Source organism: Nuphar pumila, chromosome 13 (assembly GCF_984573655.1).
Source record: "Nuphar pumila chromosome 13, dmNupPumi1.hap1.1, whole genome shotgun sequence".
NCBI classification, from domain to species: Eukaryota; Viridiplantae; Streptophyta; class Magnoliopsida; order Nymphaeales; family Nymphaeaceae; genus Nuphar; species Nuphar pumila.
This window is the reverse complement of record NC_143261.1, coordinates 79,845,107-79,864,820: the sequence shown is the minus strand read 5'-3', so window position 1 is coordinate 79,864,820 and position 19,714 is coordinate 79,845,107. Positions and strand designations below refer to the sequence as shown.

The 19,714-nt window shown below is 37.2% G+C and overlaps 1 protein-coding gene across 2 annotated transcripts in view; it reads left to right on the top strand.

The window, feature by feature from the left end:
* Positions 1-5,883: 5,883 nt before the first annotated feature.
* The window catches only part of SEC8 (subunit of exocyst complex 8), a 138,964-nt gene continuing 125,133 nt past the window's right edge, over positions 5,884-19,714 (top strand). For both annotated transcript variants that reach the window (XM_089985603.1, XM_089985602.1), the window contains exons 1-2: positions 5,884-6,100; positions 6,279-6,361. In XM_089985603.1, coding sequence (XP_089841729.1) covers positions 6,284-6,361 — 78 coding nt within the window. In that variant the 5' untranslated portion in view covers positions 5,884-6,100; positions 6,279-6,283. The remainder of the gene's footprint in view (positions 6,101-6,278; positions 6,362-19,714) is intronic.

Here is a 19,714-nt window from a genome sequence, read left to right as displayed (position 1 = left end):
GTACACTCAACAGTAAAGAGGGGCATCTCTAGATATCCCATTTTTTATTGAGACATTTATGTAAAAATAAGGTTAACTTTAATCTTATTTTTGGCCTCCAAAATGAATTATTTTGGTCTTCAAATCAAAAGAAAAATTAAATAAGAGGAATTAAGCTTTCCAACAAGTCAAAAACCAGGTCAATCTAACATCAAGATCAAAATTTATAACCAATACAAGTTATCAAGTGCTAACGATACATATAGTGTTGTCAGTATTCTTTCTATTTATTGTGACTAGTATGACTACTTTCATGTTTGTCATCAAGACCATTCCTAATGACACATGTGTTTGTCATTAAGGGTTAGCCAGCCTATGAAGTGTCATCATTTATTGTTGTTAACTACACTAAGTGCTTGTTGTCAGTACTATCTATCATCAACATTTCCCTCCAGTTTCAGAAAATGTGAACTTTAGATAAACCACCCAAAATCTTATCCTACTTATGCAAACCAACCATGAGTCTGTTTGCCACCAAAACACCATACCTACTATTTTATTGCATAAGCTTTCAAAATGAGATTTCAGAAATATGGAAGGGACTGCCTCTACTGGAATTCGACATAGTAGATCATAGATTTTAGAAAAAAACATAATTAAGAAAATGCAGATGACGAAATGATCTTCCCAAGGCACCAACAAATTAGAAATTTTCAATGTCAGGGTGTGGAGATACACAATGATTATCATGCCTAATTATCGGGCCAATAAGACAGTCTCTTGAGAAACTGTTTATTCTGTTCGGGTATATTTTTAGAGACTCTAAGAACAAAAATTACCAATAGACAAAACATAAAATTTAAAGATATATTTATTATCTTTCTAACAATTTTGAAAACATAATTTTTTGACATCGAGGTGATGAGATATTGCATAAACACTGAGACCGACTGATAAACTAGAATACATGCATGAGAATGATAGATCTCTCTATTCAGGTCCATTTCCAGAGACTATATGAAGAGAATCTGCCAGCAGTTAGAACATGAAATTGTTGAAAAAAATGTCAGCTTTCCAACAAATCCAAATACACACAGATCCAATTCAAAATGAGAGAGATATACACAAAATACTATGACTAGGTCAAACAGACCAAAATTTCGAAAAATCAAATGGCAAGCATAAACACAACACATTATGGTCCGATTTTATCTCTAGGTGTTTAAAGTTCAACCTGTATTCAAACATACTTTCAAAGGTGATTTCTACAATTTCAATATTCATTCCTCCTAAACCCAACTTTGATTAGATAAAAAATATATAGGCAATACATAAGAGATGATCAACCACACAAGCTTTTATAAAAATTATAACTTCACAAATTCAGATTCTTTCATGTTTCAAATATTGCAGACACATAAGAACTCAACAATAATCTAATGGATTCAAGAAGCAATAACACTCACAACACAAGTTTACAAAATATACAAGTTTTTTCTAGTCAAATTGAAAATGATAAAGATTGGTTGATTCAAGCACAACGTTCTTCTGGGACAATGGCAAATATGGAAATGATGCAGCTCATGACTGCCACAAGTTAACACCGACAACACAAGGGCTCGTGGGAGCAACAAGGGTTCACCATGAATTCCAGTAAAAAAAAATTCCATCGCTTTTCAGCTCACACCAAACACTCCCCACGAGTTCCTCAAGAACCCACGATTTCCTCACTCATGACAAAATCAAATTCTCAAGGTTCCAAGCTCATGTCACCTTCAATGGAGGCATTCCAGCCATTTTTAGAGCTTCAGAAAAAAGACAAACAAGAGGCAAAAATCCCTCAACATTTTTTTCAGCATACTTTTATAGAGAAGTCAAAACTAGCATGGTCTCTCACTGGCCATGTGGGAGGCGACCACTCTTGAAAAAAATGAGAGACTTCAATGCAAAACATGTAGTCTTTTTGCACCAATCAACAGTCCAATAGAAAATCATCCTAAAAAAAAAGAGGGCAGCTAGGCGGCACCTCAAGAGGGGGCAATGGATGAACGGTGAGGTGGCTAAAGAGGGATTGACCACCTCACCCCACATCCATTAAAACAAGGCCACATTTAATGAACCTTACAACACAATGTATCCAAATCCCCATTGCCCCAATAAATACATAATCTCAAGGTGGCCAATATAGATCCAAAGTTTGAATTTTGGATCTCTCCCAAGATCCAACTTGAAAATTGGACCCCTAACAAAATATTTGACTGGTCCAAATCCAAAGTTGGATCAAAAAATAAAAACTACTCATATTTCATATACACCCTGTAGTACCCAAAGTTAAGCCTAACAGATACCAGAACCATTCAGATCCATAGAGTTCGACACCTAAATAAAATAACATATATATATAAACATGTGATTCCAAAAGACAAAAATGAAACCACATAACATTAATTTTTTGAGATGAATGAACAAAAGGGTCTTTATATGTAGATCACTCTCCTGCTTCTCGCCAATATCCATATGCTCTAGATGTGTTGCATCACCTACCCTCCTTCTAAAATTGGGATTGGAATATTTCAAATCCCAAACCTCTTGACAAAATTCTGCTCCCACATCTAAGCGAGTATACCTTAGATAAATCACAACCCTCGATTTAAAAAATGACCAATAGAAGCCATTCATCTCAATTTGGGAGGGATTCCAAATATTCTAGAAACATATATAGATTTGCCAATAAAACTATAAATAAAGGGTCACCACTCAATTCCATTATATGGAGTTCGTGTCCAAGCTATATCCCTATAACACTAAAATCCCAATACAACTAAAACTAGTTGACCTAGCCTAGCATAAAACTCATATCACTTATCTCACCTCTTTTTTGGAGTTTGTGCTTAACTGGAGTGCTATTCATGTTTCACTATGTTCGTCAACAACATAGAAAGGGCTACCTAATCCCAATATAAGATTCAATGCATTTTGTTCTTTATTTTATTTATTTATTGCAATTTTGTAAGTTTAGACCTCATATCTTTCATGTTTTCTTATTTTTCTCAAGCCTTGGTGGATTATACCACCGTGCTCACTTTTCTATTAGAATCCACATACAAATTAAGTGCACTCGCAAGCTGAAGCCATAGAAGTAAAGATTTTGAGCTCCTGGTGAGGCCGATCTCTGCTCAATGAAGGAGAAAAATGCGCACATAAAAGAGACCCACAAACTTTTGAATTTGAATATGATTTTGAGACCTTTTTCTTATTTTTTTCTCATGAAAACCCTTCTTTTGTTTTCAACAAATTGGGCATCCACAAGGAGAGAGAGAGAGAGAGAGAGAGAGAGAGAGAGAGAGAGAGAGAGAACACCTTCCCTTGATATTTTTTTTTAATTTCTATTTCCCATGTTCTCCTTCTCAACGTAACAGGGGAGGGTTGGAACAATGAATCACTATTTTATGGATGCAGTAGACAGGCGTTGTCAGCGTCTTCCACATCCAATGTTTGATTAGAGTGGTGTTCCGCATATCTGCCCCCACACCTGATCAAACACACCCTCATGTGAGATGGTAGTGGATCCCCTGACAAAAGTAATCATTGAGAAAGCTTTCTTGAGTCAAATGGAACTCAGGTATATTTAAAGTAGTAAGTGTATATAAGTCTACAAATACTGTGAATAATATACAACTCAAGTACGTGTACAAATGCAAAACCCAAAAGTGAGAACAAACTTGGTAGCAAAGGTTGCCCCTTGTGGCCAAGTGAGAGATGTAGGGATATAAGTAACCATAAGACAATCGTTGGAGAGAGGCCACTCTCAACACTTGCATAACTTTCCAAACGCATATGTTATGTAACATATGAAATATAGAGCATAACTATAACTTAAAGTAAGATAATAACAAAAAGAAAAAATCCAAGTTACGTAACTTGGAATCAAAGGTTGTTACTCCTGGAGTCGAAGGGACACTTTCCAATTGGACAGATCACAATCCAGCCCCCTCTCAAGGTTACAAGTAGGGCCCTAAGGGTTGGTTCTACCGTGCATGAATCTTTACATAAATTCTGAAAAATCCCAACATACAGAAAATTTGAAAAGCAAGAGGCTTCACTCTCCAATGTTGTTCAAGTCATTTTCCGACCACCATCCCAGTTCTGGCCATCCCTCTCTCTCGCTATGTATCCGGAAAGGGCCACCCACTTTTTTCCAGCCATCGCCCTCTTCACATTCTTTCTCCATTTGGCCGGAAAAGAGCCGCCGGTGGCCCATTTCTGACCACTACCCCCCTTCCCATCTTCTCTCTCCAATTGGCTGGAAAAAGAGCCACTGATGGCCCTTTTTTGGCCATCCCCTTCTTCTTTCTCTCAATGTTGTTAAAATCATTTCAGTATGAATTTTGTATATATTAGCATTTATTGTGTCATTTTTTTATTTATTGAAAATTCTGTTTTTTATTTTATTTTTTACTTTTTACTTTTTGTATTTGTTCTAGTTTTTTTAATAAAAAATAAAATTTTAAATATATCGATTCACAAGTGATTTGAATCGATTTGATTTAGAAGTTTTTTATGGGGTTTTCGTCGCTTCAACGAGGTTTAAGAAATCGAATCACCTAATGAAACAATTAGGTATCAAGGGTGATATAAACATGTTTTAGCCCCTATATGTAAATTACGATTTTATCTCACAAGCGGGCAACACCCGCTGTGTAGAGATGGCAGTGGACCGGGGCGTCTGCAGGGGACTTCTCCACCCTTGCCCTGTCTCAAAAATTTTGCCCTCCATCCCTTTGGCGAGTTTTTGATTTTCATGTATATCCTCAATTCATTTTGTTTTATATCCTCTATCTCCGCCCTCAAATGAGGTGGGTTTAGACCGATAATCGTTTTCCTTGGATTCAAGATTTAAATAGTTGTATTTAGAGATGTTGGTGGAAGGAGAGAGGAGAGAAAGAAAAATCATTTAGGGTTAAGAGGTATGAACTTAGTATTATATATATATATATAATTTAAATATTATTTTGTAATCTAATAAGAGTATATTAATAATTTTATTAATGAGGATAAATGATAGTACTGGGTGGGCTAGGATAGGGCAAGGGCAAGAGTACTCCCATCTCTGCCTTCATTCCTACATAGGTTTTGATTTTCACCTTCATCCTCAGTTCATTCCCCGTTTCATGTCCTCCATCCCCACCCTAAACAGGGCGGGTTCAGGCAGACCCCCATTTTTCCTTGTCCACTACCAACCCTAACTGGGGTAAGGGATAAGGTCTCCATCCCCGATCCATTCTTGTGATGAGAGGGAGGGACTTAGGACTTTCATTCTCGCTATGTCTTAAATTTATCGTCCTCCTCGCCTCATCACCACCTAGTCCTGTCTCCTTGTTCTTGTTCTCGTTCTTGCATTTTACCAAATTTAGCATCTTCATTTCCTACTGTTGTGTTTGTTAGAAAGAGGAAGAGAGGCTGAGTGGCCACGCCGCGGAGAAGGTGAAGTTGTCCAGCACAAAAAGCTTTGAGAGGAAGTTGAAAGGGTCAACTGAGACAATGAAAAAAAAGAGAACTGAAGAATCTAAAAGAGTCGTTTTAGGTTTTAGGGTTAAAAATTTAGTATTAAGAATATATATAAAAGTTATATATAATTTTATTAAATAATTAAGTATATTTTAGTCATTTTACTAATAAAAATCAAGGATGGAGCAGGGAAAATATATGTCCGTCACAGTCTTCATCCCCATCTTTATCTCCCGGCGGGTTTTTATTTACCTTATTTCCTGATCCGTTATCCGTTTCATATTCTCCATCCCCCGGCCCAAAAGCCACGGGTTGGAACGGATCCTTTCACCCGGTCCACTGCCCTTCCTACCGCTGAGTTGCCCCTGATATCGGCGGCATCTACTGTCCGCCTTTATGTAAATTGCGATTTTATCTCGCAACGCGTGCAACACCCGGCACCCGCTGTGCTGCCCTCTCCCTCTCTCTCGGTCGTGAAGTACTCCGGCGTCATCACCGACGGCCGTATTTTTACTTCCGCGACCGAAAATTAGGGATCTCTCTCTCTCTCGTTCCCGACTCTTCTGAGTCCGGAATCCCGTTATTCTCTCTGATCAAGACGGGTTACGACTAGGTGAGGTCTTGGTAATCTCCTACCAAGTTGCATTTTTTTCCTGATTATAGGAGGTTTATGTTGTCTGAGATTCGGTTGCATTTTTTTTTGCTGATTATAGGAGGTTTATGTTGTCTTCTATCCCTGAGATTTGGTGTACAATATTTCTCACGCTTGAATTTGATCTGTGTTGATGCAGAGAATATGGGTCCTAAGGATAACTATGCACAGCCGCGGCGGAAGAGCCTCTTTGATGGCTTGCCGATCTCTGCCGATAGATCTGTGAGAGATTTCGCCTCTTTCCCTTTTTCGCGTTTTCTTTTTCCTCCATTTGAGGCTGTTTACGCTAAAGATTCTTCATTCCGCCATTGCGCTTACGATTTCGATCCAAGCCTTCGCGGCACGTTTCACGAATTTATACTCGTGACTGCGAATGCGTGGAAAATTTTAGGCTGAAGGTTTGCCATGTCTAGTTATGGTGTAACGAGTTTGCTCGGTGCTGATTTTTGATTGACGTCTGTGGGTAAATTTGAGTGTGTTGTAATTGGGAGGGAGTTTATTTAACTAAGGTTTGCAGTGCACATTGTTTGGAATGGACACCGAGTTCGATTCACTCTGCGTGCATCGCGTAATTAATATCTCATGCTTATGGAGGTTCTTTGGAACCACTTCTTAGAAGGAATTAGCAAGTTATTTCTCTTCATGTGCTTGTGTGCTGCGAGTGGTTCCTAATACCCGAGAAGGCTGAAAGGGAAGGGAAAAGTACGTTGAATGACTTATAGTTGATAATGAGGATGCCTTTTGTTGACCTTAAGAAGGTCGTAAAACTTACAGATGAAGAATTGGCTTGCAATCTCCAAAATTTCTAGTGCTGGTACCTTACTTGTCAAAGCCGCGTAAAAAGACTAAAGGCGGGGCCTGGGCAGACCAATCGGTATTAAAAAAAATTAAAAACACACACAGGATACATAAATACTGCTAAAATTAATAACAAACATGTAGACAACATAAAATCAATCAACAATAAGTAATAGATAAAACTTAACATGTCGTCCAACACTGTAAAACAAGTATATTAAATGACCAGCTAAAAAAAATTAAGAATAAATAGACAATTGAATAAACAAACCATACAACTAACAATGTGAATGAATAATATACAAAAATTAAAATCATGTATACAAAAACATTAACAACAATAGACTTAATATAAGCAATAAACAAATAAGAAGAAGAAATAAACAATTGAATAAACAAACGATTCAACTGATAACCTGCTCAAAAAATAAAAAATAAGTGAACAATTGAATAACCAAACCATACAACTAACAATATGAATAAACAATATACAGAAAATATATTATAACAAATTATATATAAATTACAAACACAAACAGATTATAACTCATAAACAGTCTGTCAAAGAAAAATATAACTCAAAAACATAAGTACATAACCTAGAAACAATCAAACAAACTATACATGAATTACTTACAAAGATAGAATGTGTATGCGTGTGCATGTGAAGTGTGAACTGTGAACTGTAAAAGATTAAACAAATTATACACAGATTATGCACACATTATATACAGATTATACACAAATTATACACAAATTATACACAAATTATACACAGATTATACACACAGATTATACACACAGATTACACATACACAAACAGAGACAGGGAGACCCATGTCGGGTCTCCCGAGAGAGAGAGAGAGAGAGAGAGAGAGAGAGAGAGAGAGAGAGAGAGAGAGAGAGAGAGAGAGAGAGAGAGGACGTACCTTTCACCGCTGAGAGAGGGAGAGCTTCTTATTGCTTGTTGTTCATCGCCGAGAGAGGGAGAACGAAAAGGGGAAAGGGCCTTTTATCACACACCCTTTCCCCTTTTATAACCCGCGGCCAATGCACTTAAAAAAAAAGATGCCTTTTCTGCCTAGGCGGTCTATGCCTAGGTGAGCTAGGCGGCGCCCGGGCGCTAAAAGAGGGCCCTACTGCCCAAACCTTATTGCCCAGGCGGTAGGTCCATGCCTAGGTCGCCGGGCACCGCCTTTAACAACCAAGCTGGTAACATATCCACATAGCATTCAATTGCTGAAGCCAGTTGATTGGTGGTTAAAGTAGTTTTTGGGGGATACTGAATTGGAAATACCCATCCATAACATCACAATATGCATAAAGGTACTACTATTTTTTTTCAAGTGTAGAAGTACTGTTAAGTGCACATAGTTTAGTGGTCTCGTTGCAAATATGTGACCTGAGGGACTTTAAACTTCAAGCTTTATTATTCATTTGAAAAAGGAGAATACAAAACAATGCACATAATAAAGATACCAATCTTAGTTTTCACAGATAGGAATCTAACACTGACTTTAATATCCAAATTGCTTTATTTCTCTTGGTCATTTTTCACAAATAATAAATGATCTCAATAACAAATCTAAACTAAGAGAAAGATAAACTTAATAAATGTTAAAAATCCTCTTGCGCTTTAGCGTATCGAGTTCAGAAAATCTGTTGTCACTCAATAATGAACTGAAACCAAGACAAAGAAAAACCTAGTCAATTGCAAACTTGAACATCTCTCTAGCTCTCTTCATTTTTAGTTTTCCATTTATTTCTCAAACCCAAATCATCTGCAAATGGTTTTCACCATGATGTTAGCTCTGTCATAGTGACCAAGTCACTTTATGTGCTGTTACATTTTCTAAAGAAATGATGCTTGTTCTAAATGTGTCCTTTTTTTTATCACGGAATCAGCCTCTAGCTAATTAGCACTTCAATTTTCATACAAAGTTCAAATGAAATGACAAAGACGACATGCAAACAAGTGGTGTCTTGGCTTGCAGCAGTAGATTTTGTGTATTATGCCTCTGTAGCTGAAATGGCTTGGATGCATTGCTTCTTGCTACACTATTCAATGGCACTAGGACTAATAGTTAAGTAAGAGCCTAAAGATGACTTGCGGATATCAACATCATTAAATTGATTCAGGTTTCTATGAGATGAGAACTGTATGTTTTATTAGCAGACAAAAGCAATAATAACAAGTGATATATCTAATCATCCTTCCAACTGAATGCAAGTGCATTCCTCTTGGTCACTGCATAAACTAGCCTGCAATCCTACATGTGTCTAATTGGTTACCAGCACTATGTGAGCTTGCCTATTATTGTGAGTCCAATTTCTCTTTTTGTTCCTCACATTAGGTTTCTAGCATTCATTTCTTCCATATTTAGCATCCAAATAGTAATTACACTTCTTTTGATCAAGTGGCAGTCATTCAACTCTAGATAAAACGATGCTAAGTAAAAAATTCACCACAACCAAATCATCACATGCATATTTGCACACATAAATACTCTTACGACAAGATCACCTTTCATTAGATTTTGGGATTATGATTTCCAACTCAAGCATAAAGCAACCAGTGTTTGTGTTCCACACCGGTTAATAGAATTCTATTGTTCAAATTAGTGCAACTATGTGCCGTTTTGAGGAAAACTGCAGGTGGAAGTATAGGCACAACGTAGGAAACTAGGATTAAGAAGAAGAGCAGCCACTGACAGCCATATATAAATATAAATATAAATATAAATATAAATATGAGTATAGATATAAATATATAAATAATATCTATATGGAAAGATTGACTTTCAATAGGAGAAAAAGGTGATGAAGAGTCATCCACCAGAATACAAAGCAGAGAGAGGGACAAGGGAAATCAATCTGGTAGCCTATGTCACATGGGTGCGGGTGCGGGGGTGCAACACTTTAAAAAAACTTGGGTGCGGGGGTGCGGCAAAAAAATAAATATATATATATAATTTTTAAGTTTTAACAGTTAACAACATTAACACTAATGAAATAAAAACAATTATCACAATATCGAAAAAAAGTTCCTGAAAACACAAAAAAAGTTATAACTTATATTAAAATCAATCAATTATGCACACAATCAAGATTTATCCGTCATTTATAATATCGACTGCAAAATTCTAAGTCTCCATTCATTAAGAAAAAAGAAATGACACCAATAAGTTTACTAAAAATATGTTTAACAGAGTATAAACCCGAGGCTTTTGTAGTTTTTTTTTTTTTTAAATCTCACCATACAGACGCGATCTACATGTTCAAGACAGAGAGCGAGTGAGAGTGAGAGAGACAAAGAGAAGAGAGGCGGTGAGAGTGAGAGTGAGAGAGAGCGAGTGAGAGAGAAGAGAGAGAATGAGTACTTTAGGAGGAGGGGTCAGAAGGAGTCGTCGGAGAGCGTCTGCGTCCGGGGTCTGGGTCGTCGTCGGCTTCAGGAGGAAAAATTGGGCAGGAGGAAAACTCGGGTGCCCTAATCCTCCTCCCCTCAGCCCTTTTCATCGGGCCTTTTTTTTTGTCCAAAAATTTGACACAAATGACCCTGGGTGCTGTAATGAAATAAGCGGAAGTAACCAAGAATGCTAAAGCATTCACTATGTCCCACACGGACAAGTGCAACAAGCACAAGAGAGAAAATCCACTAAGGGATATACAAAGGGCCTTATAAAAAGGCTACACACATGAAAAATAATATCACTATTATTGAAGAGGAGCTCTCAAGAGCAATACTACATACATGGGGGTTTCCCCCTATTTATAAGAAGAGGAGACCAAAGGGGCTCCCAATAGAGTCGTTGGGAGCCCCCAACGGTCACATATGTGACCGTTGGGGGCCCCAACGACTCCATTGTGGGGCCCCTTTTCGGTATCCAAAAAATACAAAAATAGTGAAATACGAGAAACAAAATAAGTACCCCTATGGGGTACTTTGTGAAATGACCATAATACCCCTATCGGGTATTATGGTATTATTACATATGTTTTAACACCCCCCCTCAAACTTTACGGGGGAATGACCGAAAGTTTGCCAAGGAGGAACAAGAAGCGAGGAGCAGGCAGGGCTTTGGTGAAGAAATCAGCAAGTTGATATTCTGAAGTGACATATGGCAGTGTTACTGTCCCACAAAGATATTCATCACGTACATAATGACAGTCCATTTCAATATGTTTCGTCCTCTCATGGAAAGTGTGGTTGCTGGCAATGTAGATAGCACTTTTGTTGTCGCAACAAAGCTTCGAAGCCCCGGTAATTTCGACTCCCATATCTTGAAGAAGACTTCGAAGCCACACCAGCTCCATTGTAGTGGTTGCCATAGCCCTGTATTCTGCTTCAGTAGAAGACAATGAGACTTTCTGCTGTTTCTTGCACCTCCAAGCAATTAGCGAATCTCCTAGGAACACACAAAAGCCAGTAGTTGAGATTCGATCATTTGGGTTTCCTCCCCAGTCAGCATCAGTATAAGCTAGTAAATCTAAGGAAGAGATTGAGGATAGGAATAGCCCTTTAGTCAAAGTATTTTTAATATATCGAATGATCCGGAGCACAGCACTCATATGCACAGATGTAGGAGCATGCTGAAATTGGCTTGCCGAGTGCACAACATGAGCAATATCGGGCCTGGTGATAGTCAGATAGGTGAGGGAGCCTATGAGTTGCCTGTAGGGCGTAGGATCGTCCAACAGAACTCCATCCTCCAGTCGTAGTTTAGCATTGATAACCTCGGGAGTCTCCACCTTTTTATCATCTGAAATCCCAGATTTGGAACATATGTTGGCAGCAAGCTTCATCTGTGACAATATATACCCTCGAGGAGAGTATGCAACTTCTATACCAAGAAAGTACCTGAGAAAACCCAGATCAGACATATCAAAATTATGTTTTAACATATTTTTAACTTTAAGAATACCGCTTTCATCATTGCCAGTGATGATCATATCATCAACATAAAGCAGAAGGATGATGATACTATTACCTGCATTTTTAACAAAAAGAGCAGTGTCAGTATAACATGAGCGAAATCCCAATTGTAACATGATAGCACTAAATCTATCATACCAAGCCTTAGGGGCTTGTTTAAGACCATATAAGGCTTTTAATAACCGAAGGGTTTGACCTTGATTAACACTGATTCCAGGCGGAGGGTCCATATATACTTCTTCATTCAACTGACCATTAAGAAAGACATTTTTAACATCTAATTGGAATATAGGCCATTTCTTAGATGATGCTACCGCAATTAAAGTTCTAACGCTTGTCATGCGAGCCACGGGAGCAAAAGTCTCCTCATAATCGATGCCATATTCTTGTGAGTATCCCTTAGCAACTAATCTAGCTTTATAGCGCTCTAGGGAACCATCACTTTTTGTTTTGACTTTGTAGACCCATCGACATCCTATAGCTTTCTTATTTGGAGGAAGGTGAACTATTTCCCAAGTTTTAGCTTTATTTAAAGCATCTAGTTCAACTTTCATTGCTTCAACCCAATGAGGTATACTTTTTGCTTGATTATAATGGGAGGGTTCATAGTAAGAATGCAAGGCTATTAGACAAGTTCTATATTTAGGTGAAAGAGTTTCATATGAGACAAACCTATTAGGTGGAATTGATTCTCTAGAAGAACGTCTAAGGGAGGTTTCTTCTAGGGGTTCATTAAGCCGCAAGAATTTTTCTAAAGCACTAATAGGTTGGGCTTCCTCACGCCGAGTGTATACTTGGAGATTGTCACCATTAGTTGGTGATACATCATCATCATGAGAATCATGAGTATTTTCTAAAATTTCCGGATGACTCAAAGAGTCATCATTTGAATCTTCTAAAAGATCATTGATAAACATATAATCAATTTCATTTGATTTTTCCAATATGTCAAATCCATTTTCATCTTCTAAAAAGGTTACATCTTTGGAGACAAATAACTTATTGTTTTTATGATCAAAGCATCTATAGCCTTTTTGATTTTCACCATATCCTAAAAATACACATTCTATTGCTTTAGGTGACAATTTATCTCTTTTATGTAAAAGAACAAAGCATTTACACCCAAAAATCCGAAGACGATTGTAGTCGGGTGTCATATTAAAAAGTTTTTCATAAGGAGAGATATTATTCAATTTTGAAGATGGCATCCTATTGATTAAATAGGTGGAGGTTAACACGGCTTCGGCCCAAAAATTTTTAGGAATATTTTTAGAAATGAGTAAGGATCTAGTGGTTTCCAAAATATGCCTATGTTTTCTTTCCGCTAGACCGTTTTGTTGAGGAGTTCTTGGGCAAGATTTTTGATGACAAATGCCATGTTGTTTTAGATATGCTTGAAAATCATTTGATAAGTACTCTCCACCCGAATCGGATCTAAGAATGGATATTTGACTTTGAAATTGATTTTGAATTTTTGCATGGAATTCTTTAAAGAAGTTAAAAACTTTCGATTTAAAGTTAAGAAAATAAATCCATACATATCTAGTATAATCATCAATAAAAGTAACATAATATGAATAACCACCTTTAGATAGAACCGAAGATGGCCCCCAAACATCGGAATGCACCAATTCAAAAGGTCTTGTTGTCACAAAGGATCTAATAGGAAAATGAGTAGACTTCATTTTGCCAAAAATGCAATCTTTGCAATTGATATCTTTTTCTTTACAAAACTTGTGTCCAAAAGGAAAAAGATACATTTTAGAGTAACTTGGATGTCCAAGCCTTTTATGCCAAGTTTCAATATTTTTGTCTTGGACATAAGTACAAAATGAGGTATTTGGAAGTATTAAATTATCCATAAAATAAAGGTCGCCCTTCCTATGGCCTTGCCCAATCCGCTTCCCGGACCGGCGATCCTGCACAAAGCACCCTTGGGATGAGAAAGATATTTCACATCCATGGTCGGCTATTTGAGAAACGGAAAAGAGGTTAAGATTTAATTTTGGAACTATTCTAACTTTTGGAACAAGGAAATTTTGAACATTTTTAGAATCAAGAGTTCCAACACCATTTATTTTGAGAAAAGTTCCATCGGCCGTAGAGACACAAGACATTTTTGAATTGGTGTGCACATTGGTTAATGCATTTTCATGAGGGGTCATGTGAAAAGAAGCTCCGGAATCTAAAATCCAAGAGTACGTACCGGGAGGTGATGATGAGGCAATGGCGGCACCGGAGGTGGAAGAAGTGACCTTTAAAATTTGTTGAAGAGCCAAAGAGATTTGTCCAAGAGTATCTTTGAGATCCCCGTTCTTGCCGTCATCTTCTTTGGTGGTGGATTCTTCAACGGAAGCCACCTTTGGCTTGAATGCTCCATTTAGCTTTGGGCAAACGGGTTTAATATGTCCCGGCTCATAACAATGGTGACATATAATCATTTTTCTTCCACCACTCCCTTGCTTACCAAAATGAGGTGGTTTGTATGTTTTAACATGATTGCCGGGTTTAGATACAGCAAGAACTTCCTCTATGCTTTTGCCCATGCTATGCCTAGTCTCTTCTTGAGTAATCTCGGCAATAGCTTCTTCTAAGGGAGGAAACGTGGATCTATGGAGAAGTGAGGATCTCACTTGTTCAAATTCGGGACGAAGCCCAAATAAAAATTGAAACAATCTATCTTGTTCCATTTGTTTTTGTCTTAGAACCACATCCTCCATAGATACCCATTTAGGCTCTAAAAGAGCAAATTCATCCCACAAAGGATTTAGAGCACTATAGTAATCTTGTATGCTCATGTCTCCTTGTTTTGTGGTTCTTACTTTTTCTTGCAAGAAATAAGCTCTTGCAAGATCCTTTTGGGTAAACATACCCTTCATAAAAAACCAAGATTCATTTGCCCGGCGGAATTTTGCAATATTTGCACATACCTTAAGTTCGACATTATTCATAAACCATGCTAGGATTTTTGCATGGTTGCTCTCCCAATCTTCCATTTGATGATTATAATCTTCAATGGCTTTGAGACGAGCATCGCCTTCAAGTGCTTTCTCTTGATCTCCTTCCATCTTTGTGAGCTTAAGTTGGGGTTCCGGAACGGTTCCCATTACATAACCCCAAAGCTTCTTGCCTTTGAGATTATTCTCCATTGCGGATGCCCACATCATGTAATTTTTTCCATTGAGTTTGAATGATAGATCGATCTTGACTTCCATTGCTACACAAGGAAGATGTGAGAAAGAAAGGAAGTAGAGAGAGACAAGATTTTACCTTTAGAAGATCTTATGGCTCTGATACCATGTAATGAAATAAGCGGAAGTAACCAAGAATGCTAAAGCATTCACTATGTCCCACACGGACAAGTGCAACAAGCACAAGAGAGAAAATCCACTAAGGGATATACAAAGGGCCTTATAAAAAGGCTACACACATGAAAAATAATATCACTATTATTGAAGAGGAGCTCTCAAGAGCAATACTACATACATGGGGGTTTCCCCCTATTTATAAGAAGAGGAGACCAAAGGGGCTCCCAATAGAGTCGTTGGGAGCCCCCAACGGTCACATATGTGACCGTTGGGGTCCCCAACGACTCCATTGTGGGGCCCCTTTTCGGTATCCAAAAAATACAAAAATAGTGAAATACGAGAAACAAAATAAGTACCCCTATGGGGTACTTTGTGAAATGACCATAATACCCCTATCGGGTATTATGGTATTATTACATATGTTTTAACAGGTGCATTGACCGCACCCAGGGTCCAGTTGATCGCACCGGGTGCAGCACCCGCACGCGCACCCGCACGCGCACCCGCGTCGTGTCCCGTCGACGCGGGTGCGGCACCCGGTTGGCCGAGTCCCTGTGACATAGCTGGTAACAGTGAACAAAAGAAAATAGGATCAATGTAATAAGGTGATGAGTAAGCGCCCAACTGATTGTTACCAATCCAGCTTATACCCTGACCCACCTATTTATTTTTAGCATATGCAAAGATGATTTTTTTGCCTTTTTAGGTTCCATTCACATAATTGCATAAGTTAGAGTTTCACTGATGGATGGGGTGAATGTGATGTTTACTGTTAACAAAAGAAGTCTGTACACTCTATGGGAAGTCTGAGGATCAGTTGGCTGATAAGTTTAGTAAATCTCTTGGGAAGAGCAGGTTATATTGAGAAAGCTTGGCATGATTGATATCTATACTTCAGCTTGAGGGGGAATGTCAAGTAAAGGTCTTCTAATCCATTATTGCTATTGTGTTCATCTGGATTTTTTTTCTCTTTTAGCTAAGGTATCCATGTTTTATGCCAAGTAGCACGCATCCAGTGGTTAACTTTGTAGTTTGTTTAGGTTTTACATCTAGAATTGCTTAATCATATCTTTGGAGCTTTTCTTACACGGAAATTGCATTACTATGCAACAAAATTTTTTTCTCACAACTCATAAGCACAACAACAACAATGATATGTTTTGCTAAAATTCTGCTTCTTTTTCGTCCAGACTCATTATGGCCAAAAGTGAACCTATTCTTACTGAAAATATTAGGCTAACAACTAAAAAGTTGGGCAACAATCTGCGTAACACATCCCACATTTTTGTGACAGTTCCATGTGTGGTGCTAAGCAATGTTGTAAGTATCATAACTATGGGCAAAATCGATATGTATCATATCCATATTGGGTGTATTGTATCGTTGTATCGTACTGCATCGTACGATACACCTTCAATGCACTTTAAAAAGGGTCATATCATATGTTTTTTGTTTTTTGGGTTTTAAAGACCTCTTGAGGGCCGACTTCCTCATTTGTGTAGAGGCCATTAGAGGGGTATCCACGCACCCTAGGGGTGGGTTTGATCTGTTGGGAAACGACTCAACACATTATCGATAGATCGAAGAAACAAACTTACCGTGAAGTTGGATCCATAGAAATTAGAAATTTATATCAAGATAGAAATCAAGCTATGAACTCCTCCAACACAATCCATGCCACAAGGGAGTGACCTTTTGTGGTTTGCTCAAGTAAGAGGAGGAAGATGATGCAAAATTCATGTATATTGGAGACAATGTGGATGCCAAAAGAGGAGGAGGAGGAGGAGGAGGAGGAGGAGGAGGAGGAGATAGTGATGATTGAGGTTATATTTAAACAAAATTTGGTTATTTAACACTTAAGTGCTCATAAACTTGGTTATTTTATCATTGTTTATGTAATAATACTTGTGGCATGTTCTTAATTGCAAAATATTTAATATTTTGCATTGTTCTTGTGAGATAGTTGATACTTGATGATGTCTTATGCAACTCCTAGAGACATAAATGCTTCATATGTGATTTTATGGTTGTATTTTGTGCAATTCATCATTTTTTCATGTGTTATTATTTTTTAGAACTATTTTTTCTGATTTTTCATGATTTTTTGAATTTTTTGAAAAAATTTAATTAAAAAATTATGATTATTTATGATGTGATACCATATGTATCTTATTTTGGGCCCGACCGATATGGGTAACAATACGATACTTACAACCTTCGTGCTAAGTGCTACAAGATATACAACTTTATATATTCAAACTAAAAAATTCTGAAATACTCCCTTTCTAGCTTGTGTCAACAATATCATCCACTATTCAGTAGGGTATATAGTTTGATATTCTTTCTCTCAGTGACATGGAAAAAATGTGCTAGATTGCTAGTGCATATTTGTTCCATGATATACTTAACCTGCTTTGCGTTATGTACTCTTTCCCCTGTCTTTTAGGCTTTAGAAGGTGTGTGTGTGTGTGTGCCTGTACCCGTGGGTGCGTGTATGTCTGTTTATCTTACCTGCACACCCGTGCATTTGTGTGTGTGCCTGTACACATGGGTGCGTGTATGTGTCTATCTTATCTGTCAATTCTCATGATAGATTAAATTTATATAATTTGATAGGTTTCTGGCAAAACAAAAAATTGCAAAAACATAGTGTTAATTTTCAGATTTCTTGGTGTTTAAAAATTTCAATTGATTACTATTGTTATTAATTTAAAAAAAACTACGTGCTCTTCTCCCATGCACTTTTCTTTTCATAAGGTTTACATTGTATGTATGTAGGTATCTCTCTCTTTCTCTCTATCTATGTGTGTGTGTGCGTGCGCACACATGCGTATGCCTATCTATGTCACATGGATGTGGATGTGGGTATGGGATATGATGTGGATTCACTTGGTACAATACGACAATTTCTAAGAATTAGGATTCAAAGACACAACCGTAGATATATTATACATATTTATATAATTATATATAATAATATATATTATCCATTAAAACTAAAAAATATATATTTTATCGTGTAAGACACTGTTGACACTATATTGAGTGTGTCATGATCCTTTACCCAGCAAAACTTGAATGATAAGTAGACATTATACCCATGATCACAAATTTTAGAATCGGATAATAAGTTAAAACTCAATTTGGAATTGAAAATACTTTTTCATTTTTGAGTGATTTTTCAAAATTTTGTATTCTTTTAGTACTTAAAGTGGTTTCATCTATGATAGAAACAAAAGAGGGGTTTGAAATAAGTTTGATGCTTGGATAAGAAATAAGGGTTTGGGGTCATATGAAATGAGACATCAGAATCAAGAAGCCATTTGTTCATATTGTGTATAGTTGAAGTGGATTAGGCCACCCCTGAAACATTTTGAGTTTCCTTCAACAATTGGAAGAAGCCATTTGTTCATATTGTGTTGAAATGGATATGGACAACCCTGAAACATTTGGAGTTTTCCTTCAACAATTGGCGAATGGCCTCAATCAACTTGGTCATACTCCATTCCCCAATGGTCTTCTTGCCTTGCTCTTGACTTGTTTCGACAACAAATTTGCCCCTTTTCAATTTAGGCCATTCAAGTTTGATATGACACTTTCTCCTTTCTCCACTGATGGCAAATAACTTTTCTAGAGACTCCGATGTTGCCTTTGTTGAAGTGAAGAGGTCTATAAGCGTTGGTTGATTCTTCTGATTTGGTGACGGCAAGGGCGCTATGATTGCTTTTGTCCATGCCCAATCTTTCACCTCTATACTCAATTGAGTCAATTCGATTAGAGTTTCATCAAGTTGGATTAGTGGGTCTATGAAGTAGCATCATCCTTACTCCTTGAAATCTGTATTTCAAGCATAGTCACCTGTATCGTTAAAGGTAATTTCTTGGCGCGGATATTTCTCAGAGAGATTTTCAAAAGTTGATAAATCTCGGGAGTTTAAAAAATTGAAAAAAATATAAATAACAACAAAAACCTAAGAAAATAACAAATTTTGTATTATTTTTCTTTCAAAAATATAAAGAAACATGTTTAAAAGGTTTTAAAATATAAAAGAAACCAAAAAAATAGGAAAATGCAAACTTAAAATAAAAAACCCAAAAATATCATGATATTTTTTATTTGCCGATATTTGAAAATATCGAGATATATTCTTGATATTATTGTCATGCTTGAAATTGCTGATAATATCACGATATATTCAAAATATCGGCGATATCGATGACAGTGGTTTCAAGCCATTTAAGAACATAAAAAAGTGTCATTTTTTTACTTGTTCTTGCTGATGTTGAAGATCAGAGGGGGTGGGGTCCCACTTAGGTTTCAAGACGATCAACTCATTTCAAAATTTTACCATCTCATTATTAGTAGTCCCAAACGGTCTTTTCTCCTTGCTTCATAGTGAGAATGTATTTGTGGAGATTCCACCATTAAGCAATGTCTTTCAAGAAATCCCATGCTTCTTTGGCTACTTCGAATTTAGCCACACTATCAAGAATCAACACATCCGCCCTACTCATTATCCATGCCAAAAATTTGGCA